At 39.2% G+C, this 24,637-nt stretch overlaps 1 protein-coding gene across 4 annotated transcripts in view; it reads left to right on the forward strand.

Annotated features, from left to right (window-relative positions):
• Positions 1–24,637, forward strand: part of ASTN2 (astrotactin 2) — a gene marked incomplete at both ends in the record, with an annotated part of 945,572 nt that overhangs the window by 188,027 nt on the left and 732,908 nt on the right. For all 4 annotated transcript variants that reach the window (XM_080940102.1, XM_080940100.1, XM_080940099.1 and 1 more), the window contains one exon: positions 12,654–13,038. In XM_080940102.1, coding sequence (XP_080796228.1) covers positions 12,654–13,038 — 385 coding nt within the window. The remainder of the gene's footprint in view (positions 1–12,653; positions 13,039–24,637) is intronic.

Consider the following 24,637-nt stretch of genomic DNA (forward strand, 5'->3'; position numbering starts at 1 on the left):
AGAAGGGGAGGGCATGGGAAAAGGGGAGGGAAGATGGAGAGGGGAAGGGGGAAAGGGAGAGAGAGTGGAGCAGGAAAATCATTACTGTCTCTTCTTGGCCATTTTCTTTCTTGCTTGGATTTTTTGTTGTGTTTTTATATTATGATTTCTTCCAAGACTGCTAGATTTGAATAACAGACCCAATAGTCCTTTCTCTGCATCACAAATTGAATCACATGCTGCCCATATTTCATATCCCTTCGGTCATCTGGATTGGAAATAGACATTTGTAGATGTCTGTGGTTAAAGATGTCAACTCTAGGTTATCATGGACTCCAGGTCAGACTTGAATCAATTAATACTATTATTTTATAAAGAGAAGCCATCCACTCTAACCAAATCACTGAAATGTACATTCACCTTCAGAACCCGTCTGAAAGCGATGAGCTACAGATTGATAAAGATACTGCATTTGATATTGATACAGGTTTTGACCTCTGACCTCTATGAATGCAGGCATGTGTGCCCCTTGTGTATACACATAGACCACCCACAGAAAACCAGTGGACAGATAATTCTCTTTGCTAACTTCAGATACTCGAAAAAAAAAAATATATATATATATATATAAGTAAGATGACACAACCACAGGAAAATGGGGAAAAAAACTGTGACGCACTCCCACCCTCCCATCAGGGACAGGGGAGAGAGTAACTTTAGCTTTAGCTCCCTTCCCCTGTCATTGGAAGCACTAGCCTCCTCTTGAGGCTGTTGTCTTGTTCTTTATTATTTCTGGACACACCATGCTTGACTCTCTGCCCTGATAACTAACCATCCTGGGGATTTCCTGATCAGTCTCAGTGGGGGAGATCCCGAGGCCATAAAGACAATCGACAGTTCCATCACCAATGACCAAAAATGGCATCCAAGAAGTGCCTCTAGCATGACTCCTCTTGTGTGTCTGGTAATGGGTTTTGAAGAGGCTCGATGGGCAGATGATAGAAGCATCAGATGCAGTGGAAGTCCGCAAGTTATGTGGCATAAGTTTTGGCAGTTGCTATTATCTCTGCCTGTTACTGGTAGAGTTTAGATTCCTTGATCTTTCACTACACTTTCTGTACTAAACGTTGTATACAAACCACTCTTCAACATACACTTATTATATAAACAGAATCAGAGGCTGGGGATTCTTTGAATGAAGAGGCTTGTCAACATGAACATTTTTGAAAACTAGGGAACCCAGATGGCAGAGCTGGAGGGTGGTTCAATCAGCATACCCCTTGAAGGCCAGAATTTAGTTTCCTGTTATTCACCTACAGGTCAGGTGGGCATAGAAGCCCATAACTAATCCTAACATCCAGAAGTCAGACATGGAGCATTCCCAGAGCAAGTGAGCAATCTCAATTTGCATAGTTGGTGAGCTCTCTGTTAACCTTGCCAGACCTCAATCCATAAAATGTTCCTGAGTGAGGGTCATACTGTAACCTCATATGAATATAAGAATCATGTGAATATGCATGCATACACACATGCTCCTCTTTAACAGACACACACACACACTCACACACACACACACACACACAGAGACAGAGACACAGAGAGAGACAGAGACACAGAGAGAGACAGAGAGACAGAGAGAGACAGAGACAGAGAGAGACAGAGAGACGAAGAGAAATTAAAAGGGGAAAATAAGGGGACAATAGATAACAAGGCTTGTAGCTGATCTGCTTATATTTAGGTCCAGATTCTAACCCAAATTCACAGCTACTTCCTGGCTGCCCCATTTCACAGAAAGCTCTTTTATTTCCACATTTCCATGCTGATGCACACATGGGAATTGCAGCAGTTTATAATGTTAGGAATTTTATAAATTTGCACTATTTTCTTTCTTTCTTTCTTTTCCTCCAACATTAGATACAAGTTGGTCACGTACACATTTTTGCTATCTAAGAATTCTTATAGCCTGAATGCCTTCCCCAGAAATTAATAGACCATTAGTAGCATTATTTTCCTCATTCTTTAAGTATGTTCTGGTCTCTCACTGAGGACAAGATTTTGGAAAATCTCAAGCACAGCTCTGGGCTCCAGAGACTAATAAACACTTGGAAAACCTTCTGCCTATTCACTAGGCTGTCCTTCCTACTAAAAAATAAAAATATTTGTTAAAAAGCCAACAGTGTACTAAGTGATACTTTTGATCTTTAGAAGAAAAAATAAATCATTGCTGTTTGTTAATAATCAAATTCTATTTTTATTTGGGTACAAAATGTTAAACACATTAGCATGTAATGTAATCAAGCACAGGGAAATTAAGTGCTGTAAGGGGTGTTACATAAAGATAAAGGGAGATAAGCCCAGGAATTAAATGATCCCCACTAAAAAGGATGAGAATAAGAAGAATAGGCTCATCCACAAGTCCCCTCTGCCCTGCTGCCATACCAAACTTCTTTTATTCTGAGTGACTATGATTTTTAAAGAGACCAGCATCAGACAAGCCACTTCCCAGAGAAAACTCACTTTACATGCCTTGCATTTCAGGGATAGCCTTCCCACTTTAGAAATCCCCATAGTTGGTATAATGCTGACGGTTGGCATAAGCGTAGGAATTTTTTTGTTCCTTTGGGAGTCTGGGCTGAGATAGAGTAATGGGTGCACTTTCTTCTTATCACCTCCTTCCAACCATACTTTCTATGACAGTGAAAGTTTTAGGATGATCACAGCATCTTAACAGCAGATGGATTCAGACTCTAAAATCAAATCTGTGCTCTGCCACTACACAATGTAGCAGACTTGGGCAGAGTGCCCTGTTGGCTGCTTATTTTACTCCATTGCTAAATGAAGTTAAGATGCCTAGCATATTTGGCCACTGAAGCCATCTTGTTTTTGTTTTTTGAACAATCAGGAATGTGAGGCATGGATTTTTTTTTTTTTGTTGGCTTCCATAGTATAAAAGGGAAAAGGGACAGACTAGGGTCTCTGATTTCTTCCTCGGTGTATTTTTCCTAAGCCAAAACTCATGACACCATCATTCTCAGAGCACTGATGTGTTAGGTCCCTTTTGTGCAGTTGTTCATTTAATCTTCCCAATTCTGTTATTCCATTAAGATTATTGTTTCTCACGTTCAAATAAAAGAGGAGAGGATCCAAAAGAAATGCCTTGACCCATCTCAGGCTTTCCAGCTGGTAAATGACAGTGTAAACATGCCAACTCTTACCCCACTGTACTGCTCAGTGGGCTCCCTAGCAGTTAAGTCCTATTTTGGGTGTGAATATACTTGATTGCATGGGCGGTCCTTTCCCTCTTAATTTGTCTGTAATTGGACTTACAGAGAAGTCTGTTTTAATCCTACTTCCTCTATGATTTGAACGAGATGCTGTGAGAAACCCTTTGCTCCTGATGGTTTTCCCCGACATAAAATTTTATCAAACTGTTCATGGTAGTTAATTATCTGCTTGCATATCTATTCTCCCAAACAACTACAAGATTTTCAAGGGCATGTCTGTATATTTCTAAATCCAGAAGGACAGTTTAGCACAGGGTCACTATAAAACCACAAGGTGTGACAGTTCAGAACTTGAACAGGAAGATAGTGACGTTGGAGCCAGCATGGATGATAACACAGTGAGTTCCAAACTAGAATTGGAGAACATTTTAAGATCTTGTTTGAAAAAAGAATATACTGTACAATTTTATCGAATCTCTACCACAAACTATTTGTGTGAGTGTTGGTTCTGTCATGTGAGATCTGGGAGAAACAAAGAGGCTTTATTATGGCCACAATACTGGTTGATGAGAGAGTGTGAAGTTATGAAGTTGACCGTCTGTTTCCAGGTGTCTTCTTTAAGCAGTGCAGAGAATGAATAGACCAAGTAATCCAGGCAGAAGCTCTCCCTGACCACAAAGGGTTTATTTGTTTATCTCAGTGACTTAAAATTATGGAAAGAAAATCAATCTTTTTCTGCTCCCATTATCCATTCTTCAGAATGGAATCTGAGAAAGCTTGAGAGGCCACCTAATAATATGAAGAGGAGTACTGATTTGTGCTAACTGGCTTATGTGAAGTTTCCTGTTACATACAGATGGAGGACTTCCAGACAGCTGTAGGTATATTTCAACCACCTATCCTTACGGAGGTATACTTAATGGAATAATTCATTAATTCCTTAATTAACTGAAGATCTACTAGAATGTAGATTCATGTATGATTCACAAACATTCTCAAAGAAATCAAACCTGGTCTTTTCATTCACCGATGCTCAACATAGAAGTAGAGTAGATACATAATGACATGTACTGAGTGTCAAATTGTGGAACAGATCTTTGAGAAATGCACAGTTAATGAATATTATATCTACTTGGACATGTACAGGACAGAATGACATGGCTTTTGTCCCTAGATTAAAGCCAGCAGTGTTGTTGGTTCCTGTAAACATAAGGTTTGTTGTATATAGTATATATTTCATATTTCTCCTTCGAGGAATGCCCTCTCTGTCAAGGTTAATGATTGCCAGATAATCAGAGGTAACAGGAGTGTAGGAGGCAAGGGTGTCTCTAATGTCTCAGTACAATTTTAGAAAACTGTGACCTTCAGGACAGCTTTCAAGGCTGTGCAAAGGAATGTTGAAAACACGAGTTAAGAATATATAATTACTCAACTATGCAAGATATAATGATACAATAGGAATTGTATAAGGAGCTTCAAAGATCTAAAGGGAAAAAAAGGCAGGTGCACTTCAAGCTAGCTTATCAGAAAGATATGAAGGAAAGAGAAAAATAAATTTAGGGAGTAGAGATTAAAGAACAAGATCGCACCCAGCTATGCTTTTTTGGTTTATACTTAACAAAGACAGGCAGATTCTTGAGTTCAAGGTCATGTTGGGTCAGACAGAGTTTAGGGCCAGGGCCAGCCATGTGCTTATGTTTGCTTTCTCTAAAACTCAAGGAGCTGGGGTCATGGAATATTGGTTAATGGGATAATCAAAAATCAAAAGACACTCTGGGGTAATGACTGAAATGATATGTAAATATAAAACTGGGGTTTTGATATGCAAGAGATTAGCTATCCAGAGAGATTTTAGAACAAGGAAACACTGTCTAGAGCAGAAAACACACACACACACACACACACACACACACACACACACACACACACACACCTGGGGGAGGATTACAATCTGACCAGCTGTCTCAACCATAACTGAGGACATCAGCTAGGACTTACAGTTTGAGTTCACATTATGTTTTGCCACTCCCAGACACTCTTTCCTCACAACCCCTCTCTCAGCTAAGACCGGTCCAAGTGAATGATTATTATTCAAGTTACCCTACCAAGTCCTGTGTTCTCTGAGAAATAAGCGTGGATGACCCAGTGTTACTAACCAGTGATCATTTGACTAGCTATTTTAGGAAACTCATGACCCTGGAGTTATGACTTCAAAAACTAAATAAAGAGGTGAGCTGGTGCATTTCAGTCAGAGGAGCACTGTGGTAAAAGACAAAGCAGATTGCCGTGCTTTTTTAGCTGGTGCAGCACCTTCAGTCACACTTGCAGTCTTAGGCAAAGTAACAACAGCCTGGTATTGAGTCTGTTCTACAAATTTTCAAGGCCAGCTTTGACTTTCTCATCTTCTAAAATATTAGAGCAAGGATGTTGTATGTAACAATAAAAAACAAAAACACGAAACACAAAACAAACAAACAAACAAACAAAAACAATCCATACTACCTACCTATCACTGGCTAGGCACTGGATCATGGTCTCCGTCTGTTTCAAGTCTGGTACCAAAACTTCATGTTTCCACTTGTCAGCACCTCTCCCACCATTGCTGATTCTGATTCGCCAAAGTTCCAAAATTGCCCTCTGGGCACAGATTATATCATCCTAAATTTATCAACTATTCTATGTTAGAAATCCTCCAGTGGCCGATCCTGGTTTATTCTGCCACCAGATTTAACAGTCCCCAGCCTACATTTTGTCTGCTTAGGTCTTCTTTCTGTCCAAAAGGAAGTGCCCTCTTCCTGCCTTCCCCCTTCCTCTCTCAGACCCGGAAGGCCCACCTCCTCCTTGTCCAGTGATTGGCTTCTAGTTATCTCTATTATCCAATTAGTTAGGGGGAAATTCCAATACACAATGATGACTGCTGCTAGCCTTTTGAGCTGGTGTGGGGGACATATACCTATGACCTTAACATTGGACAGTCAGGATCAAAGATTACTTTGCCTAAGAAGCAAGCTGCAGATCTACCTGTGAGAATCTATCTGAAAATATATTGCCTGTAAAGAGGTAGGGAGAAGAAAGATTTTGTAAAGGCACACAGTTTTACCTGTATACTCCTAGGAAAGAACACAGTTGTGCCTTACAGCCTGGAAATAGTGTGAGATATAGTTACAGTATTGAGAGAATATCTTACACTACTTTGACTGGAAAAAACTGATGGCATCAATATCTCATTTAATTTTTTAAGGGAAAAAGAGTCTCAAGTCAACAATAAGGAGATTACATCTCCTGAGATCTGCTAAATACAACTCATAATGTCAGACATGTTGCTTAATAACATGATCTCATTGAATTCCCTCTATTCATTTTCAGTTATATGTTAGAAACCCTATTTGTAAATGAGAAAGGAGGAAAGTTATGTGGCTTAACCACAGCCAATGACAAAAATGTAGTAAAGTCAAGATTCTACCCATGTCTGTTGGAGTCATTGTCAGGACTTCATGCCTGAGTGTTTATTAGCTCCAGTCCAGTGGATAAATTATTGTCCATAGAAGTCAGATTATGTGAATGTTTAACTCCTTTTCTGATATAGCTTAAAGTTTATTAAGAATATATATTCTTTAAAGAAATAGGTGGAAGATGAATATTTTCCAAAGAATCTCAATTGGTTTCTGCATTTTCCTCCTCCTCAGAATTGTCTTGGGAAATATAATATGCATCTAAGACAAATGTGATAAATAGGTGACTTCTTTAAAGAAAAACACCTTTTATTTTCTTTAATAGGGCCTTCTTAAACAGATCAGCCAATACTCCCTAGAGGCAAAAAAAATAAATGTAGGTAAATATAACTAATTATAAACACACAGCGGAGAGTGGGTATATAGTTACAGATGTGAATATGGATGCATATTTATATACAACAATTTATCTTTTCTGTGTATTTATCTTCCTTTAGCTAATAGATTATTTAGGCATGCAAACATCTTTCATTCGATGATGGGCTGGGATCTTGTGTAACCTAAGGTATTATTCAGGAAATCATTAATTAGATAGGTCCCTCTCTGGCCCACTGATAGAATCCAGACCTCACTGTCATCATTGGTACCTCTATCCTCCTCCAGTTTTACTGCCAGTTAATCTCCCTATTCTGTTTTCCACCTGTTAAGGAAACCCGAGTATACAGCTGCAGGCTTAGTTTAGATTAGTTTCCATCATCTCTCTTAAACCAAGGACTCTCACTTGTTGGTATTCATGCCTCATGCGCTTGTTTTGTGTGTTGTTGTTGTTTTGCTTTGGTTTTTTTTATGACTTTCCTGTGCATTTAGGATGTTTCCCTAACTTGTTATGGCCTCTACTCACTACTCAACAGATGCTAATACAGATCCTATACCACCCTTAGCTGTGACAACGACAACTGCCCCTCATTACAAATGGCTCCAGGGCATCAATTCACCTCATATAGGAAACGCAATTTTACCTTGTCATGATAAACTTCAGTGTCCTGATTTCTGTCTCCCTAGTACATACGACATGATCTTCCTATAGTCACAGTAGGTTTTTAGCAACCTATGTCAAAAATAAAGCTTGCGGAGTCCTCATGAATATTTCAAAAGGGTACATTTGACACTAGCTTACTCATAAAGATGGAGTCCTGCCTACATGACAAGGAAATGAGCTTTATATCAGAGACTCCCAGCTTTGTCAGTGGGACATGAAGTAGATGTACTTCTACCAGCTTTTATTATGGAGGGAGAATGGATTTGGAATTAAGGAAGAGGGGAGATAAAGGCAAGAAGTTCATGTAGCACTCATTTAAATTATTCAAGTGTAAGCTCTCTTGACCTGGAACAGGAGAAACATGGAATCTTGCAGAACTTTCATGGAGCACATTTTCTTGATTGACAAGTTTATTAGCAGCTGTGCTAGGTACTCCTACAAACTCTTTCTCTAAAACCTTTGTAGGACATTCTGTGATCTCGGCCAAAACACTCTTCTTCTCTCCGTGACAGAAACAGTTTTCTTATTTGTATTTCAATGGGATGGAACTATATTCTTATAATCATTACAGCTTATGCATAAACTGAAGCCCCAGAGAAGCCTCTCAGAAAATATGGAGGCTGGTCTCACCCTTCCATACTACCTCTGTCACTAGGCATTTGCCCAAATAAAAAATCCAATGGGTCACCTGCTCAAAGCTATCGTGTGTCTGCCTGCCAGGGACCAGAAACGAGTGGCAAGAAGGGAAGGACATTACTTGGGAGAATATGCATGTTCACAGTTCTGAGGATTAAAGGCCCGTGTTCTTATCACTGCTGAACAGAGTATTATAAATCCAGACTTAGAATACCAAATCCCCTTGCGGCTTGGCCATTGTGAGGGAATATTAAAAAGGCCAGAGACAGAAATAATCAGTTTCCGAATGACACATTGTCAAATAAAGCATTCCCCATATTATCCCCTTTCCATTCTCTTGCTTCTTCTCCTGTGCCTGGATATTTTAACATGAGAAACAGATGAAAATGAGGCCAGGTAGAATGACATCCCTACTCTGACTTCTCTGAAGGCTCTCGCTTGGGAGGGTGTCTTGGTGGTTTCTTTTTTAAGTCCCTAGACTCTGTAATTTATTAGTTTTAATATTGCTTGTGTAAGCTCACTAGGTAGAAGTGCTCAGGGAGAAAGGAGAGAAGCTACAGTGAGATATAATGTATGATCAGGGGCTCCACGGGTGACAGTTAGAGCTAATGACAAGGCCTTATACTTGCATGTCCCTAGTGTGTTTTGGGACAGTTTTAGGCACCAGGACATTTTTCAGAGCATCTTCTACATTACACCATAGTCTAGGATAAAAACAGTTCACAACCTCGCCTGAAAAGATGGCCAGAAATGGTCCATTGGGTACAGTACAGTCAGATCACTGGGAGCCCTGCAACACTGGGTGACAAGGAAGCAAAGGTCCTGTGATGGGTAATGTCAATCACAGACTTGATTGGACTGACGATGTGTAAAGCACACCACTTTTTGTACCTTCAAAGGTGATCCTAAGAGGTCATAATTCAGCTGGAACGGAAGGGAAAAACAAAAGATTGGGCATTTTCTTTGGTCCCTGGATGCCACAGTGTGAGACGCTCTGCTTTTGCTATGATGGACTAAAACCATAAGCACAATAAATGTTTTTCCCTTTCCTTGCTTTCTCAAGTATTTGTTCATGGTGCTGCAGTGGCATTGAAGATATCCTCAGAAGACATATTATCTAAAATGAAGAATATGGAAGGGGTGAGTTGTAATGAGATGATCAGATTCCCGGTAAAATGCCACCAAGGGTCACTAATTCTGGAAGCTCTATTAGAAGAATCTACCCCAGCTTGTAAAGCAAAGCCCATGAACCAGTGGTATTCCTTGGCCTTCAGCTGGGTCACCCTAATTTATGTCTTTGTCTTCACCTTACCTTCCTTCTATGCGCCCATGCCTGTGTTTTCTCCTCTTAATGGGACACCAGCCAATTTGTCTAGCATCTTTTCTAGTCTCATATGTTCTCACCTTCACTAATTATATCTCCAAAGTTCCAATATCCAAATGAGGTCCCCTCCCTTGGAGTCCTGTAAGGATGTAATTCTTGGGTTACTTTATTCAATGTACTTTTGAGAAGATCACTTTAGGTGGAGGTGGCAATGAATTGATGTAAGGGACCATCATACTTTGGGGACTGGCTAACTAGTTTGGTTGGCTCTCAGATGAGATGTTCTAGGCAGGATAGATGAGTCTTGCAGGGAATAGAAGCAAATAAACAAAGCAAGGATGCAGCCATGAAAGAGATGATGGAGTACCAGGTTAGGAAGTCTAGATGCTATTCTGTGAGTCCAGGGGAGCTGGAAGATAGGTTTGTCCCAAGGGGGCAGAAAGAAAAGATTTGTTCTAGAGTAGAGAAATAAAGAAACTAAAAGAAAGAGGCTGCTACTTGTGGAATTTCCGTGGTAGAGATCTCTTGGCAGAATTCCTCACAGTGATAATAATCATTTCCAAAAGAGCTTACTGGAGCCCAAAGAGGTAAACCATTGCAGTACACTTATCACAGCCAGTAGCATGCAGTGAGCCAGAGTGGCATATATTCTAGACACAGGCTTTGTCCTTGACATTTCCTGTCCTTGCTCTACTGAGGAATCTATGGGCATTCTCAGTAATAGATTTGGGAAAATAGAAAAATCTTAGAGGGACAAGTAAGGAAGGAAGAATGGAAAAGAGGAGGGTGATTCACGTCTTCCCTCCTCTTAACCACAGAATATAGAAAATTGCAGGCTCATAAAGGGGATGTAAATCACACTCCTCCAGACACATTTATGCACTTACATGCTCATGTAAAGCAACCGCTATCCAATAGACTGCTATTTGGGTGAAGGGGTAGATTTTCATTCCTTCACCATTTTGTTTTAATCTTAAAAAACAAGCAAACAAACCAAAGCTGTTCCCCCTCACATTGGATTTGGCATCAGGATGACTCTAAAACCAAAGTTCCTCAGTGAACCAGCCATTGAACTTCAGCTTCTTCTTACCTTGCTTTAGGAAAAGTCACAGTTGTCCACCCAACACTCCTACATCTTTCTACGATGCTTGTTTTGCCCTGCAGGACATTTTTTAGCCATGAGGGTCTGGATTTGTTCATGCTGTGTGCTCAGAGGCTGGATGCCCTATCCCTTGATGATGCATCCATTGTTCTTTCTTTTTCTTCACTTGTCCCTGGTGAAAGAAGCTAGAGTTGGGATGTGATGCCATTAGCATGGGTCACTTTTAACAACCTTAGCCAGATGATGACTCAAAGTGCTATTTGTCCCTCCTGAGTCACTTGTTTTTCTTTCCTGAGTAGAATGCCCAGATGAGACAGAGGTAGTCCAGTGGTTCCCACAAAGGCCTCATGCTTCTGCATGAATTCTTCTCTTTGCAGTTGATTTTCTTACTTTCTATTTGTTTTGATGCAGAGACCCTGCAGAGACCCTGACAGAGAACATGTGTAGCTCATGCTTACCTGTGGCCAACTTCTGATAAGTTCTCTACATCCCTTTCCTTTCATCTTATTTTCCTCTACAAAGAAACATTTGATTCACATATGCTACATGTACTTGAAAATTTATACACACACATATATAAATAAGATTATGTAATAGGGGGAGGGTCTGTTCAGTTTATGTTCCTGATTTCTAAGTTGTGACATCTAGGAAACATTTATTGGGACCTTACTGTAGATCACTCCTATGCTCAAGGCAGAGTGTTTCATTCCTGATATAACCTCAACTTTATACCCAGCTACAGCCCATCCCCATGCATTTTGATGCATATATATTTACTGTAGTGAATTAGAAGTCTTAAATAAAATATCACTATAGAGTTTGATGTGTATGTGGTCAGCAGGATGTATGGACCAGGTTAGTGAAGAGACAATAAGACTTTTAAATAGTATTCACTGGATTCACCTTCTCTAGAGACACACCAGGAGAATTGAACTGAGAGGCACCAAATCTCAAAGAAGGGAAACATAATGCCAAATGAATAAAAGAGTGACTTTTTCTGACATCATGGAGATTAAAAGAGGTCAAGAGAGTGTAAAACTCCTGCTACCCACCTTTGGCAGGGACTCGGAAGATAAATGCATATTTAAGGAATATCCTACCCTCAGAAAAATTATAGGCAAGATCATTTCATGAATTTTTCAAGTCAGTTAAATTACAGACATGTGTCATCATATTGCTGATTCACAGAGATGATATGGGCTAAGGATAAATAAATTTCAGTTTACCGTAAGTTTCTGATTAAAGGATCCTTACAAACTTTTGCTGTCATTCATTTTTCACTTACTCATTTTCCAAAGATTTTTTAAGTACTTATTTTGTTTCCCAGACCACTTCATGAAAAGTCAAAGATTAAAGGACTGAAAAAAAAAAAAAAAAAAAAAAAAAAAAAAAAAAAAAAAAAAAAAAAACAGGCTGTAGAGATATTTTGATAATGCAATTTAATACTATCTGAGAGTTGTGATTGAGTGTAGGGAATGTGGCTATCCCTTGAGCTTTTGGGATACTCATTTTGTAGATAATAAAATAAGGCTGAGCGATTACCATGAATTATCCTCGGGTTGCTCAGCAGGTAGGAGAACCAAGAAAGCAAGATAGATTGTCCTAACATGGCTGTTACTGATAGCTTTTCCTCTTTATATCTAACATGCAAAGAAGGGAGACTGAGACTCGTATTAGTCCTTAATGACTATGAAATTAAAGCTTAGAAAATGAAAGCTTCCTCCGAGTCTCACAGGTTGTTAATGAAAAGAATCTTGGCTGAGTAGTCTTTAAGTATAAATCTATCGCGGGTAGAACCCATGGACGAAGGCTATTCAAGGAAGATGGTAAAGCAATCTAAGCCTACTATCAACAAACCAGTAGCCCATTTCTTTGTCCTTCTTTATTTCTCCTCCAGGGTGGACTCATTGCATTGCTCCTCTTGCTGCTAGTGTTCACAGTAGCACTGTATGCTCAACGGCGCTGGCAGAAGCGGCGGCGCATCCCACAGAAGAGCGCAAGCACAGAAGCCACTCATGAGATTCATTACATCCCATCTGTGCTGCTGGGTCCTCAGGCCAGGGAGAGCTTCCGCTCCTCCAGACTCCAGGCACACAACTCAGTCATCGGTGTGCCTATTCGGGAAACCCCCATCCTGGATGATTATGACTATGAAGAGGAGGAGGACCCGCCCAGGAGGGCCAACCACGTCTCCCGTGAGGATGAGTTTGGAAGCCAGATGACGCATGCCCTGGACAGCTTGGGAAGACCAGGAGAAGACAAAGTGGAATTTGAGAAGAAAGGTGAACCCTTCTAACATTCTGTCTTTCCTGGGGAAATCTGGGAGCAGAGAGAGGTGCGGGGGTTGGGGACATACACAGGGTCTTTTGAGATGAGTTATTATAGATATTAGACCCATCACTCTGATGAGTTATAACTCCATGTCTTTTAGTTCTTCGCTAATAACAGGAATATTGAAACAATACCTGGAGTTTTAAGGGCACCAGAGAATCCATAGTCTAATGCATCTGAATGTTTCTTAACTACCTTCCTTGCCAGGCTTTTCACTATCAAAAATTTGGCCTATTTCTGAACATTCTTATTAGAAGGTTGTTTTTCTCCTCCCACACAACTTGAAAACTATGCCTTTTCCCTTCTTGTCCATAAAGAAATTGAATTTGTTCCTCCTTCTCCAAGAAATAGCTTGGGAATTTTGACAAGAGAAAAATAGAAAGTGTCCATTACTTCTGTAAATCGGCCTCTTCAGCCTTCTCAAGTGAAATACATTTCAGGCATTTCACCATCCTAGAACTGTCTTCTGGATGTAGCTTCTCATTTTTCATATCTTAGAGTGTTATGCCTAGACAGACACCTTCCCTTGTCCAGCTGGGAATGTCCTAGTGCCAAGCATCATAATACCTACATCCCTCTCTGGCATTACAGCATAGCCCTCATCCCAACATACCCTCCAACATGGAGATGGAAAAAGAAAACATCTCAGAGTCTGGGGTGGGTGCTCACCACTATTGTAGAGGGATTGTAAGGTTTCAATGAGTTATAACATGAAGTCTAAGGTTTGCAGTCATTGCGCCCCCACCCACACTCCCCCCACAGGCTGGCTACTAACATTACTCATTTCATCTCTCCTTAAAGTAGTTCTAGTGCATTAGATACTGTAGATCTGGGAAGGCAGTGTGTAAGACAGAACCACTGTGCTGTCCATAGATGGCAGAGTGGGAGTTGTCCTGAAGATAAGTAATAGAATGGTTAAAAAAACATCTCCAAAGCTTGAATAGAGCCACAAGTATCTATTCCACACCATGATACACAGCCTGGAGGTGGCAGAGCTGAGATCAGAGATTCAATCCCCAAATTTTCAGGAAGAATATCCATTGCTGTAGACACTCATCTTCTAGTCTACCATCTATCTCATGATCAGAGTGGACCGTGCATATCCAGATGATGGCTCACTTTTCTGAGAGGTTGCCTTTTCATAAGCATTGTACTTCTTAAAGAGGATGGACTGTGTCTATTCCAGACTCCATACAATTTTCTTCTCTAAAGGAAAGGGAGAGCCTGACTATTGGGAATGTCATAGCAGGAGACAGAACAATGCTGAATTGAGCTGACTCCTCAGAAGTTGATGGCTCCAGTCTTCTCATTAGCTGAGATGCCTCAGTATCTGCTCCTTTCAAACCTCCCACTTAGAAGCAGTGTAGAGGAAACTTTTCTGCTTGTGGTTTGCTTGTTTGTTTTGCTTTTGTGTTTGTTTTATTTACCAAAATGAACTCTTTTAGACAACAGAGCCAGTCTCAAAATCTCAGAAATTTAAACATCAGTGCTAAAAAGGACAGTCAAAAGTTCTTGATTCCTGAACGGTAGACAGTATGGTACAGTTCAAGGGGCTGAACTGCCCTGAGCCCCAGTGTTCAGCTTGCTGGTAGCATGTCTTTAAAAACAAACAAAAAACAAACAGAACAGAGCAACTTGCTAGACATAATGCCACGATGTGTCCCCACATCTTCAGTTTTCCTGTTTTCAGCATACCCACATAATTCTTCGTTTAGTTCTTGGGACTTTCATTGCCTTTAGGACTAAATATCAAGAACAAAAGCTGGCAAGAAGAAAACAGAACAATTTCTTTGCAAGTTTCACTATTGCTAAGAATCCTATCTGACCTTGAGGAGGCAAATGCTAGAAGCAGTTCCTCAGTGAAAGATATCATCTTCAATTCATGGTTGTCTTCAGTACACTAGAAATATCAACTCACAAAGACATAGGTGCATCAGAACAGCTCAAACCTGAGCTCAGTTGATTTCTTCCAGAGAGAATCATAGAAGTCTGTTTTTTAGAAAGTGCAAAGTATTAGCAATACACAGAGGCAGGAAAGTCTAGGAGTACTGAGTATCAGAACACAGTTAAGGGATTGGAACAGGTGAAGATGTCCTAAAAGTACAAGGGATGATTATAATATACAAGGACTTGTTAGGTATTTACAAATAATTAGGAGAGTGTGATTTCAAGGCTCCAAAATCAAAAGAGAAATCCTTAAGGGGAAAGAAATAAACTAATCTGTTTCATTATTGTACACGTATACCTGCATTTAATCTCCACACTATACCTCATAAGTATGTGTAATTATAAAAATAATAATTAGGGATGCAAAAATGATTCCACAGTATTTTAAATTATATTGCTAGAGGTTAATTCTATATGCACATTTCATTCTTGCAATTTGCCTTTGGCATTAAATTGCTTCAGCCAGATTGAATTGTACCAACCTCAATTTGAGCTCAAATATGCATGTCTTGCAGGAGGGAATAGAAAACCTGAAAGAAGACAATTTTGACAATTTTAAAGTGACAACTGCTTGGGGTTGTATGGGCTCAAGGATACTGAGGAGAGAAAACAGTCAAATGGAATGTGCTTATGTGACTCTATCCACTGTTAGCTGAAGAAATGTACTACTGATGCTATTGGGTAGTTGTACCCTGTGCTCTGTGCCCATCTAGCACATGATATTCTCCTGATCTTCCAACAGTCCAGCAATTGATGTTTCCCCAGCTCAGTGATTGAATGGTTTTGTTGATGTTGCTGTTCTTGTTTTTGTTCTTGCTTTGCTTTGTTTTGTTTTGCTCTGCACTGTTTATTTAGAGTAGTTTGAGCCTGGGATGTGAAAGTTCTGTGATACTTTACTGTCTATCACCCTTGACATCAAGTGGGTGAGTTGCTGAACATTTACCTGTGCTAATAAATGAGTATTCATCGCTATTCTTAATATAAAGGGAAACTCAAAGCATTTCCATTTTAATCTTCCTCCTCTCCTTTAAACTTACTCTCCCTTTCTACAAATATTAAGCATAGAAGCATAATGAAGTCAGGACTACAAATGTACGAGTTTATTGAAGAATAATGTAAAAGATAATGAATGTGCATTAAGTTATTTTTATTGGGTTTATAATGAAGAAAATATGTGCTAGTTATGGTAGAAGAAAGGAGAGATAGGAATTAAGGAAGATAAGTGAAACAAGAAAAAAGACAGAGCATGGGAAGAGAAATAGAGGAGGAGAATAAGAAAAGAAGGAAAGGGGGGGAAAGGTTGAAATAAAACAAAGCAACAGCTAACTTTCTACCTTTGCCCTTCATGATACCACTAATAGGACTGAAAGGCAGATACATAATAGTTTTATTCACATTTGTTTAGTATTTCCTTGCATTTATAAGGTGTGTGTGTGTGTGTGTGTGTGTGTGTGTGTGTGTGTGTGTGTGTGTGTGTAGATATATTAACACCAATGGGATTATTTCCTATTATTATGACAGTGGGTAGGTCTTCCCAGAGGGAAGGGGAGGAACTGGGAGTGAATATGATCAAAATGCATGTGTTGAATTAATTAATACTACTTTTGAAAACTAACGTATCCAAAGCCTCTCCCATGTCATTCTTGCATTCCTATATTGGAAGCCTGTATAGATGCCATTATGTGGTTATGCTTAATATACTGAAGCTCAATTTATTTATTTTTTTGCTGTATTAGCCATTATTTTAAATTTTTCCACTAACAGGGATATAGCAGACATAACATATCATTACCAGTTTAGTGAGCTAGGCAGATACTCCTTCAGCTTGTCAGACCATTTCTGTAGGACAGGCGTGTTCCTAAGAGCTGAATTGCTGCATCAAATAAAATCCAGTTTGATCATTGGAATCAGGCATATGTAGTTATTCTCACAGTGTGTTTTGTATTGTTAAGGGAGTGTGTGCAACAGTTCCTACCAAGGCAGCTCTTACCCCAGCTAACTGAGTGTGCTTGTAGTATTATATATTTATTCATATGATTGCTTTCATTTTAAAATATTTTTCTCAATAAATTTTGCCCTAAATTAGCATTGGTCCTAATTTATATGTTTCTTGAAGGTCAACTTTCTAATTTCCCCCATTGTAATGGTTCCTAGAATGAAGGGATGTATAAGAAAACGGTTCCTTTTCTCCCCTATATTATCTAAGGACTTAGAGTAGCAAAAGAAGAAAGCAATAGCATTTTTAAAATAATGGCCCACAGAGATAGATACAGAGGTATCACATAATCTATCTGCCACAGATCCAGCAATTAAAACTTTAAACTATACAACACCCCTATGGGGTCTATGAACTAGTATTGTCCTCACACTTCACATGATACAGAAGCAATATGGGGTCAAGGTCACAGGGGTTTATAGTGGTTCAACTTGAGCCTGAGAGCATTCCAGATACCCACAGTTCTGTTACTGAGTTTAGCACTTTACACTAAGACTTGTAATCTTTAGAATTCACTGAGTTCTCAATTCCAGAGGTGTTCAGAACACACAGCAGGGGTGTGAATTCCATGACAAGTCTGGCCATTAATAATCTTGGTAGTCAGGGTGTGACTACTGAGGGAGGAAGCAGCTACCTGACATTCTAAATTGGCAGAAGGAACTTTGCAAAGGGAGATCTTGTTTGCATAGAGTGGTCCTTGATATACAGTGAACATCTCTCTGATTCAAGAGATCACTTCAATGAGTTAGAAACAGAAGTTCTTCATTGATGTGACACCCTCTGGTGAGTGTCAGGTGAACACCCATCTATGAGTATTTTCATGTTTACTGAACTCTTTCATAGGCAAAGCCACACACACACCCCCCAATACAACTTTTTTCTATTCATACTTCATTATCCAGATTCACTAGCCTGTAATTCTAGACCTTCAAACTAAGATCACTTGTCCTTCTTCCAGCCATATTTCTCTTTCTGGTGTCCCTTAAACCTCTCAGCCTCACATTCCTCCAATCTGGTCTATCACAGCACAACTACTTCCTCATAAACATCATCTTAAAATAGATCTCATTTCCAGACAAAAATTGTTTTCTCTATGTGGGACCTTCCGTTGGGTCCTCTACCAACTATTCTATGTGTTTCTTTAATCATTACATTTTACTACATAGATGTAAATATGCTATTTATCATACTCTAACCTGACTTAGTTCTGTGAGAACAAGTATTAGGTCTGTTTGGTCCATTCCATACTATACAATACTTGGCATGTGATAGAATTTTCATTATATATATGCTGAGTCTGTAGATGGTAAGATGAGGGAAATAAATGAATAGACTAGTGGATATTTCACCATCTGTTCCAGATGGATACTCTTCTCAGGGACTCTATCTACTTTCTGCATTGGGCAGATATCTATATTTATGTTATGGTATACATATGTTTGAAAGAGTGGGTTATTAAATACATTATGTAAATAAAGTACTATCATCACAAAAACACAAATATTATTTTTCTTTCTGGCTATAAGGAGCGGGAACACAACTCAAACTCAGTTTTTTTTTTCTTGACTTCCAAACTGAATATGTTCTGAAGATAATACAACTAATATTAATCCTTATAGTCTGAAAAAAGAAAGAAATATTACAGTTTAGAGACAAACAAATCAAATTATTTGGAGCCAAGTCTATATAAAATTTTCAATACCATGTATTGAAGTCATAAGAAACATATGTAAGAAGTGTGCTCTGTATATTACCTCCCGTGTGTGTAGGTGTGTATAGGTATGTATGTATGGATATGAATTTATTTATACATATATGGTCCTTGTTGTGGTTATGATTACCTCAAAAATAAACTCTTCAAAATAATTTATAATGTTATTATATGGGTAATGCTCTGATATTGGCTATGATTGCTTTATCAAGTTATTGATAGGGGTATGGGTCACTGCCTTGGCTTCACAGTATATGAATGGAGCATAAAAGAAAGATCAGAGGTTAATGTAGAGCTGGATGAACAGCAGTAGACACAGATTTTTTACTACTTCGCCCCTACTCTTCATCTGAAAGATGAAGGTCATTCCTGAGACTCCGGAATACAGTTTCCTAGGCTTTCTGCCCCCTTCTATGGAAGTTATAAAGAAGAATTTGGTTTCAATTGGGCAGCGTTATTCATTCAATCCCGTCTCAATGTCATGAAATGGAAAAATCTGTCCAATCAGAGAACTCTTTGTACGATCTTTATCTTATTGTTCTAAGACACTGTATTTTCAATCTTCAAAACTCCATGATCAGTAGATACTTTCATGAAAAACCCCATTTAACAATTCATAAAAGAACCTGTCAAGACTATGTTTGGATAACTTGGGAAAATGTTTGCAGAAATACATTACTTGTACCAGGGCTATATTCCATATACTTGGTCAGCTGTTTCTAGACAGATACTCCAGCATAAGAAAAGAAGTTTAGAATGAAAACTTTAAAACAATGTTTTTGGTTAGCATACAAAGAAATGGGACTCATTATGATGCTTTCATATAAATATAGCACCATTTTTTATTTTAACTCTCTTCCACTCTCTTTCCATACTCTAACTTTCCCTTCTGGTTAGAAAAGGAAATAAAAGAATGTAAGGGAATATGTATGTCATAAAAGCAGAAGGGAGACCTCTTAGGAAAAAGAAAGGAAAAGGTTTTTCTTAACACCAAACTGTCCAGACTTTCCTACACTCAAGTGACTCTCAGTCTTGTCTTCAAAGTACCCAATAGTTTTAGTTCTTCAATACGATGTACCCATCAGACTGAAGATGCAGCCTGAGTCACTTTGACACCTGTATGAATGATCTGAACAGAGGTAGTGAACCAGAAAGGAAGATGAGCTGATAACACCTGCATCTTCACTTCTGGCCTCCCTCCTAACTCACTCACTCATATGGAATCATCCATATACCCTTTATCCATGTTGATGGTAATTTGTGTGTTACTATAGAGCAACCAGCAACATAGATATTGACCTTCTGCTAGTCACTTAGAAAGGCTGATGAAGCAATAATTGCTATCTTTGGTTGTTTAGCAGTTTCATATATTTATATAATGGATCATCATCATTCTTAACCCCTCTCATGATTTCATCTCCCTCTGCCTTCCTGGTGCTTCCATGCGTTCTTTTTGTGTATGACCCACACAATTCAGTTACACATTTTGTCCTGAGTTCTTCTACCTTTTACAGAATAGTGTCATAAATTTGTGACCCTTGGTAAACTCCCTGATTGACATTTTTGAGACACAGCTCTACTGCTGAAGAGTATAAGGAAGTCACTCACCTGAGACATGACAGCATAATGATGGGTGTTCTTAGAGCCTACATATTAGAGTTCATGTTCACTACATTCTCTATTGCCACAACATGTTTGTCCCTAAAGTACCCTGGCAAAATGATTACTCTTTTTCTATTGCTGCCCCCACCCCCTGCAACCTCACCACCAAGTCTTAGTGATTATGGTCCCATCTGTGGATACATTCAAACAAAAGCATATGACCATTGGTCAGGGCTGGGGAAGTAAGCCTAAGAATCAAACACAATGTAGGTAATCTTTCCTAATCTCAGCCTGCAGAATTCTAGCAGTAAGCTCTTACCACTGTGTTTCCTTTGTAGAGCTGTTTAGAAAACAAAGGGAGTATGATCTGTAAATAAAAATACATTCCTTACATCTAACTAAGCAAAAAAGTAGTTAAAATGTTGTTTTCTATCTGGTCTTACCACTCCCCAACTGATGGGCAGAGTAGATGAAACCTGTCCAATGACAGCAGTTCATTTTCCCCTCAGCTCATCATTAGAAGGGATGGACTGGTCTTCTGAGAGCTAACCATGGATCATGTCCTTTCATTTCAAATTTTTTAGGACCTTGGTCCCAGTGTGCAAATTGCTACCCTGGTCAGAAACAGAGAAATAGAGTCTGTAACAGAGAGGGGCTTAGTCTACCAGGCAGCCAGCCTCAGAGCTGTCTCCCACTCACTAAAATAAGATATAGACAGAAATTTGTCATGGAATCACAAATAGGAATGTCACCAAAGCTGTCACCAGCACCCCTTAAAATGTCACTTCCCGGCATTAATTGCCGTGATAGCAAAACAAACGGGTACTCACTGAGCCTGTGCTTTTCAATCCTCCTCCTTCAGCATCCTCTTCCTGTGGCCCTATATCCCTCAGCTCTCTGTCACTGGGGACCCTTGGGGCATGCTGACTTGATTAGAGTGTGCCTAGCTAGGCAGCCCTACCGCACAGTGTCAGATTAGGGTAAAGGAGGTTTGATAAATGTCAGGGGCTCAAGACAGTCCCCTGAATGATCAGAACTTGAACAATTTACCCGAAAGCAGAGACCTGTACCTCCTATCCTGGTCTCCCCTACAATAGCTGGAAATGGCCCTGTGGGGTTTGCCTGTCACCAGAGTCCAAAAAACCTTTACCCCTATCTTGCTGAGGGGCCTAACTGGCTTATGTTAAACCAGTCTCCTCTCCATTTTGAATTTGGAAGACTGATTCCACGACCCACAAATCTGTCCTTGTTTCCCCAGGGTGTTTTCTCATCAAAAATCTATGCACATGCTCCTTGTAGAAAGCTTAAGAAAACCACATTCTGTGACAATTTATCAAATTACTTTTTGAGCTCAATCTTCTATATTCACATAAGTTTTATTTCCTCCATTTTAATCTTAGATCATAAGCATTAACCATATCTATAATTAAGAAAAAAGAAAAAAATCATATTTATGATTTTGCCTCATTATTGCTTCCTATTTTATTAATGAGCATTAGTTGCTGTTTTGTTTGTTCATTTGTTCATTTATAATTTTCAGTGAACAGAAACAACTATGTTTGGACTTAAACATATTTTTATCTGGTTATATTCCAAGGAGGAGAATTACTGGGTCAAATGTCAGAATGTTTTAATGTTCTTGATTCATAATTAGCTTATATGTCCATGTATGCTTGCTACATTAAAAAAAAATTGTTCATCGCTTTCTTCATTTGCTTAGTCAACAAGTGCTGATTGAACACCCTCTGTGTGTCAGGAAATATTGAGGTCACTGAAGATGAAATAAAGAAGAAAACAGCATGATTTAGAAATAGATAAATAAAGAAGAAAATATGCTATAACAGAAAGATGTAAACTTTAGAAGAACGGGACAGTTATACACAAATAACTGTTGTGATGGGAGGAAATTAAAAGAGAGGACTAGCATCCTAGTTTCACGGGCACGGTGGTACATGAAGTTCAGTTTGTAATGTATGAAGAAATGAGCCCTTGGAGGCTTGAGTAAGAAGACCTTTTCAGGATTTAGGGATAACAAGAGCAAAGGCCTTAGAGCATCAGTGTGCTGGAAGATTTAACTAATGTAAAGGGGCAGTATGAGCAAGACAGCTCTGGAGCGAAGGTCTGAAGGCCTAGGAAACAAGCTTATCCACTCTTGCCATTAGTGCTCTGGGGACCAGTGGAAAAAGGATGCACTGGCTTCTTGCTATAGAGATAAGAAATTGAAAACAAAATGATGAAAGATTAGTTAAGTGTGTGCTTACTCTTGAGAAGGGAGGGAGGATGATTGAACTGGGAGATAATAAAGGTCAGGTAATTTAGCCTAGAATTTCCCAAAGAGAACTCAACCTTCACATATTTTGGTTTTATTTTTGTTTTCTTGTCGGCTGGATTTATTTATTTTCCTCCTTGTGTATTTTCTATTCTGTATGTTATACGTGTGTGTATGTGTGCACATTTGAATGTATGCATGCATGCATGTCTCTGAGGTGGATGGGCAAAATCATCCTCAGTCACCTTTCTAACTCATCTGTTGAGGAATAACATCCCAGTTACACCTAGAAGTCACTGACATGACTGACAATGCTAACCAGCTTGCCATGAGCATTCCTGTCTCTGTCTTCAGAGGCTGGAGTTACAGGCAGTCTGCTCTGCCTATCTGGCACTAATATGGTTTCTGGGGATCTGAACACTGGTTCTTTTGGTTGTACAAAAAGCACTTTAATCCTTTCCTTCCCTACATTTAAAATTTCTGAATCGAGACTATCTAGTGTCTAGTGTGTTTTTTTTTTTTTTTTTTTTTTTTTTTTTTTTTTTTTTGGCATTATAATAGCTTTAATTGTAACTCTTGAAGGAAGAATGATATTTAATTGGGGTTAGAGCAATTCAATGTACAAATACATGGCATAACAAACTACAGAGGATTTGAAAAGGGAGAGGCAAAGACAATTCTGAGTTAAGGTCTTAGTATGTAATTTCAGGTTAGCATGGAACTAGCAATCCTCCTTCCTCAGCTTCCTATGTGTGTGCCTGGTGGGCCTCAGCCTCAGAAGAGTTGCAATGCCTGGAACTGGAGTTAGAGACAGTTGTGGGCTGCTATGTGGTTGCTGGGACCCAACCTAGGACTTCTACAGGAACAGTGCTTTTAACTGCTAAGCTAAAAGCTATCTCTCCAGCCCCATAAGCAAATTTTTATAATTTCTTTATTATAATTATTAATAAAGTTGTCAAAATCAATCAGTCTAGTGTGTTTTATCATGCATCATTTAATGCAAAAGATACTGTGGTCACTCCCATCCCCAAGTAAAGAAGAACTTGAAAGAAAATGTGTATTCAGCTCAGACTAAGAAAACCAGCCACGCAAAGCAGGTTTCAATGCTGTAAGAGAAAGAAGCGAATTTTAGAAGAATGGGGAAGTCATACACAATTAAGGAAAATGCTCATTTAATCTGAAATATACAGAGGGATCTCAACATCCACATACTTTGTTTTTATTTTTTTATCATTCAGGCTAAAGTTATATGTTCTCCTTTTGCATTTTCTTTTGTGTGTCTCTGTGTGTACATGTATACATTTGAATGTCTGCATACTTGTGCATCTGTGAGGTTGGCACAGGGAATCGTCCTCAATTGGCCATTTTGCCTGATGTATTGATGAGACACTCATCATATGTACACATAGGATGCCAAGGGTCATGTAGTACTGTCAGTCTGCTATCAAGCTCAGTACAAATTTGTTGGAAGTGCTGACTTGTGTCTTTGCACTAGCCATTCTTCCTTTTCCCAGACTCTCCATGGTTTATCTCTCTAGTCCTTCCTTTATTTGCCAAGTTGTCACTGAATTCATCTTCTAGTACTCTGCCTAAAATAAAACAATACCCATGGTCATGCCCACAAATTCATAACAGTTCTTATGCTCTTCTCTAGTACTAATTAACCCGAATTGCCAACTTGACACATCCTAAAGTCATCTGAGAGGAGACACATTAACTAAGGGATCCCTTAGGTCAGATGGGTTTATGGGCATATCTGTGGGAGATCTTAATTATCACTCCACCAACTATAGTCAGTCCCATCACTGTCAGTCCTGAGCTGCATAAGACAATTAGTTAAACATAATCCTGGGAAAGGAGTACTTCAGCTGTCCCTACTTAGGTTTCCTGCTTTGGTTCCTGTCCTACTTCCCTTAGTGTTGCAATGGGATCCAGCAACATAAGCCAAACAAATCCTTTCCTTGCCTAGGGTGCTTTTGACCAGAGTAAAACCCTGCTTTCTTCCTTCCTTCTTTTCTTCCTTCC

Source organism: Micromys minutus, assembly GCF_963924665.1.
Source record: "Micromys minutus genome assembly, chromosome: 28".
NCBI lineage: Eukaryota > Metazoa > Chordata > Mammalia > Rodentia > Muridae > Micromys > Micromys minutus.